The sequence below is a fragment of the Poecilia formosa genome, unplaced genomic scaffold (genome assembly GCF_000485575.1).
Source record: "Poecilia formosa unplaced genomic scaffold, Poecilia_formosa-5.1.2 Scaffold343, whole genome shotgun sequence".
NCBI lineage: Eukaryota > Metazoa > Chordata > Actinopteri > Cyprinodontiformes > Poeciliidae > Poecilia > Poecilia formosa.
Genome location: NW_006800282.1, coordinates 483928 through 488513, shown reverse-complemented (window position 1 = coordinate 488513; position 4586 = coordinate 483928). Strand labels below are relative to the sequence as shown.

General features: G+C 37.8%; 1 protein-coding gene across 2 annotated transcripts in view; it reads right to left on the bottom strand.

Moving 5' to 3' along the window:
* ythdc2 (YTH domain containing 2) overlaps positions 1-4586 on the bottom strand; it is a 43776-nt gene that overhangs the window by 36436 nt on the left and 2754 nt on the right. The window contains exons 2-5 of one of the 2 annotated variants that reach the window (XM_007574062.2): positions 3269-3434; positions 1620-1710; positions 1108-1304; positions 627-829 (exon numbers count right to left, since the gene is read on the bottom strand). In XM_007574062.2, coding sequence (XP_007574124.1) covers positions 627-829; positions 1108-1304; positions 1620-1710; positions 3269-3428 — 651 coding nt within the window. In that variant the 5' untranslated portion in view covers positions 3429-3434. The remainder of the gene's footprint in view (positions 1-626; positions 830-1107; positions 1305-1619; positions 1711-3268; positions 3435-4586) is intronic. The other variant, XM_007574063.2, reaches the window with a different exon arrangement.

Here is a 4586-nt window from a genome sequence, read left to right as displayed (position 1 = left end):
CAAACAGAAAAATGTAAAACATCAAAAATGGGTACAGTTCTGTATTGTCAGAACACTGGTTTGTAATCTATTAATAAAGTTTGACTGACCTATCTGCCTACCGACCGTCTAGAATCAGGTCGTCTGCAGGTCATTTAGCACCACATTCTCCATGAACATGCTGTGCGCGAACGGAGAAGGGTGACCATTGTCCGGGCACATTCCGGCCCAGTCGCAGAAGGCTCTCCTCGCCAACCGGAGTCAGACTGTTTTGTTGACATTCTCTTTAGTGCAGCTCCATCTAGTGGATGCATAACGTAACTCCCGCCTCTACTGTAGCGTCTATTCTATGCGCCTTATAATCCGGTGCGCCTTATAGTGCGGAAAATACAGTAGATAAAAATACAGATTCATTTAACTTGAAAACATCTATTGGTTTGCAAAGACTAGTTTTGAACAGTTTCTATACTAGAGAAAAACCTGATCATCTGTCATATGAGTGGAAACTTAAAACTGGTGCTCCAGGACAAAAAGCTTTCAATGAAAAGAAACAGATGAATGTCAAATATAGGAAGATTTTGAGGGGAGAAGATAAGCCAAATAGAAAACTTTACTGATCGTCTAAATCCACCTGCATCAACACTCACCTGTGTAGTTTTTCCAGAGCCAGTCTCTCCCAAAACAAGTACCACCCTGTTTTCTCTGATCAGTCGGACAATTTCCTCCTGGTGCTCATGCACAGGCAGGGAGCTTCGAAAAATGTCCAGTTCTGATGGTGCCCTCTTCCTAGGAACCATAGGAATGCCATTGTTTAGACGCCCACTTGCTCTGTTCCTGTCAAAGCCACTATCTAAAAGAAGAGCAAAACATGACACATCAGATACTATGTGACCAAACACATTATACATGAGTTGAGTTACACTGCCTGCCAAATAATCCAAATTTGTTTAAGGTTTTCCAGTTATATGTTGGTGTTGAACAGAGGACAAGGTTAAAGTCCTCTGTCCAACTCCAAATCCAAGGTGCATTTTACTCTCCTCTCATCTCTGTACAGTGCCCTCCACAACATCAAATATAGACACACACACACACACACACACACACACACACACACACACAGATAATCACTAGTTTCTGTAGCCAGAGACATGCCACTTTTGATGTTGGGATGCATGTCTGCACGTTCCTTCTTGCTGGTGGGAAATCTCTGCAGTAGGCTGCGAATGAAATATAAGGAGCTGGGGCACAGATCGAGAGATGTACTGGGCCGAGGTTTGTCTGAAACATCTCTCTTCCTGACTGTCAGAAAACGACTGGAGCCTTTTCTGAAAAAGTCAAATAAAAACATTCATATTTATTACATTGTACGTACATACGCTCATATATATATATATATATATATATATATATATATATATATATATATATATATATATATATATATATATATATATATATATATATATATATATATGCTGTTGTGGTAGAATTCACCAATATTTTATTTGATCAAATTTTTATGTGATTACTCAAGTAATCATCAGAATAATCTATAAAGTACTAAAGTGCTAAAATAATAGTTTTCAACAGCCCTAAAATTTCCCATCAGGAGCTCAAAGATGTTGAATAGTTGAACTCACCCTTTGCTTTTGGAAATGTAGCCCAGGGACTGGGCCAGTCGATGAACAAAGGCCCGCTCAGTGCTGGACAGTGAGGATGGGAATTCCATCTCTGTTCCACCAAAAGCAGAAAAGGTAAACGTTAGCATACTCCACATAAAACTTGACTCCTGAAGCTTACAAGAGTATGATGGTGAAATCAACCATCTTTTGTTCTACCAAAAACGTCTTTTTATATCAAGCCAAAAATGAAAAAGGAAAACAAATGTTAAAGGGGCAGTATTATGTGTCTTCCAGCCAAAGTGCCATTTTATAGCACAATCAAGTAATTATGATACTTCTCAGTGCAATGCTGGTAAAAATGTTGTTATAGGGTTAATAGAGAATGTTGTGATGTCTTCCTGAAGGCAGTGTCAGAAAGAGCAGGAGTTTTTAAAAAAAGCAGAAACCCAATTTCAAGGCATTCAATTATGAAGTCAAATTCCTTTTAAGTAAGACTTGATAAATGTAAATAGCATTTTTATGACGACTAAAGTAACAGACTTACTTGAGTATGACACCATGTGACTGAAAAACACATAATAGCGCCCTTTAAATATGTTTTTTTGTACACCAGTAACATTCACAGAAAAGATGAGTTTATAGTTGATGTATTGAACTGGGAGCAAAGCCAAGGGTGCAGACCAAATACAACGTCCACGCTTCTGCACATTTGTGGCCTCGCAGCTGAATCTCTGAGGTTTTGTTCCTCTGCATGGATCACACATCTTTCATTCAAACTTTATGATATTCAAGGTGTTCCAATAGCAGGTCCACCTCTGTTGGTATTTACACGACCATCTGTGAGGGCTCATTTTCAGAAAATACTGCAGCAAGGTAAGCATCACTCATAAAAGCCACAGCTCTTGCTCTGGAAGCTCAATGTGAACCACAAATATATTTCAATATGTATTCACATTTTTAGAAGTTGACGTAAAGTATGCTTTGAGACTGATACATGCACATGTCCTGTTGAAGAAGAAATGATGTGCAGGCAGCCACCTCACACACGTTTGCTCAATATGTGTTCTGTCACATGATCAGCTGTGTGTCTGCTCTGAAACTTGATCAAGTTAATGTATATGAACCACAACTGTCAATCAAAGATTGTTTTTTCATTCAGAGTATTCCTTGCAAATACTGTATTGACTTGGATAAATATCAACCAATCACAACCAGTAAAGTAAAATACTACACCAAGCGACAGACAGTAGTAAACAATAGTTTGGATAATTCTAACTAAACAGAGTCGCAAAGTGTCAGTGTCAGACCCATCCTCTCTAAAATAAGATAGGATGGGTCTGATTTAACTTCAGGCAGTGGAAAAGAGACGTGTGCGCTTTTCTAACATTACTTAAAGTTTTTCTAATATTGTGCAGCCTGAGTAATATCTCTTAATAATAGACACAGAACATACTTGCAACATTCACAAAAAGAAGTAAGATTAGTGCAGGTTAATGATGGCAGAGTCCAGGATAACTTTGAATCGTAGCTCCTAAAGTTGACTTAAGGTGCAACATCCTATTGAAAACTGACTTTAACTTGTACCTTAGAGTTTCTTATGAAAAACACATAAGTAAACAGAGCGCTGTTTGCGCAAAGAGATGAATGATGGAAGTTTTTGTTGGTACCTTTTTCATCACTGTAACGAAACCTCTCCAAAGAGAGGTTCACTGCTATCTTGACTTCTTCACCGATGTGAATTGTTTTTGAGTCACTGGAACTAGAGCCTTGAGGTGACATGTTCTGATGCCTGGACGGTTTTTGTGATGTCCCCATAGCATTAAACATGGTGCACTGCAACACAAAAAGACATCTTCTTCACTAGTGTCAAGTGCTCTAAACTAAAAACTCAACTGTTCACTTTTTTAACCTCGTGTGGTAGAAGGTTTTGTCAAAAAAAGGAAACTCAAATATAAAATTGCTTCAAGTATGAGAACAGCAGAAAGTTAGACTTTTAGGTGAAAGCAGACAGTGATGTGGGTTGTAGTCCTCATTGCGGTGGTCTTGGGTTTGATTCCTGGTCTCAGACCATTTACAACATGTCTTCTCCTTCTCTCTCTTCCCTATTTCATGACATGGATTGCTGTTTTGTTAATCCAAAACAGTATTTCATGTCCAAATACTGTTAAATAGGCTAAGAAAACTTAAAGAAAAATACAGATCTGCCTGCCTACAGATTATGTGAAAATGTTGCTTTTTATTGACTTTAAAGGAAGAACTTTCATAAAAATAATGCATTGTTCAATATATAATACCTGACTGTGTGCACAGCAATTGCATCATTCATGGAAAGAGAGCACAAGACAACATTCAGGGAGTGAGTACTTTTTTGCAGATTTTATGTGACAATTTTCCTGAGGCAAAGATGGTAAGACAAGAGTCAGGCTGTTTCTGAGAACTACTCAGTCTTAGACATTTAATAAACCTAAAAACTGGTCTGATTGCATAGGAAACCTTAGTAAGCACAAGAGCATTTAATTTTAATTAACAGATAAGTGAAAATGCAGATTTCTGAAAGCATTTTTTGTTATAGCACAAAAAGTATCATTAAAGTGGTTCCATATGGCTGCAAAGACAATAGATTCCCAATCCATTGTAGTGGCTTGTTCATGTTACCATAGATTGGTCCCTGATGGAAAGCAGGTGGAAAAGGGTGAGTTGGAAGAGGACTGAGATTCCATGTTTATTGCCTCTGGGAAACTATAGGATGATTTAAGAGAATTTCTATTCACTTTAAGTTTCAGCTCTTAGTATCACCTTTGAAAGGCAACAACCAGGATCAACTGGAAAGTTTTTCAATTTTAGTGCCTTAAATATTATAATATATTACATTATTCATTGTAACAGCAAAAGCTGGTATGCAAATTTTCATAATATTAAAGATTACTTAAATCATGTATTGCCCTGCGACAGACTGGTGACTTGTCCAGGGTGACCCTGCCTCTC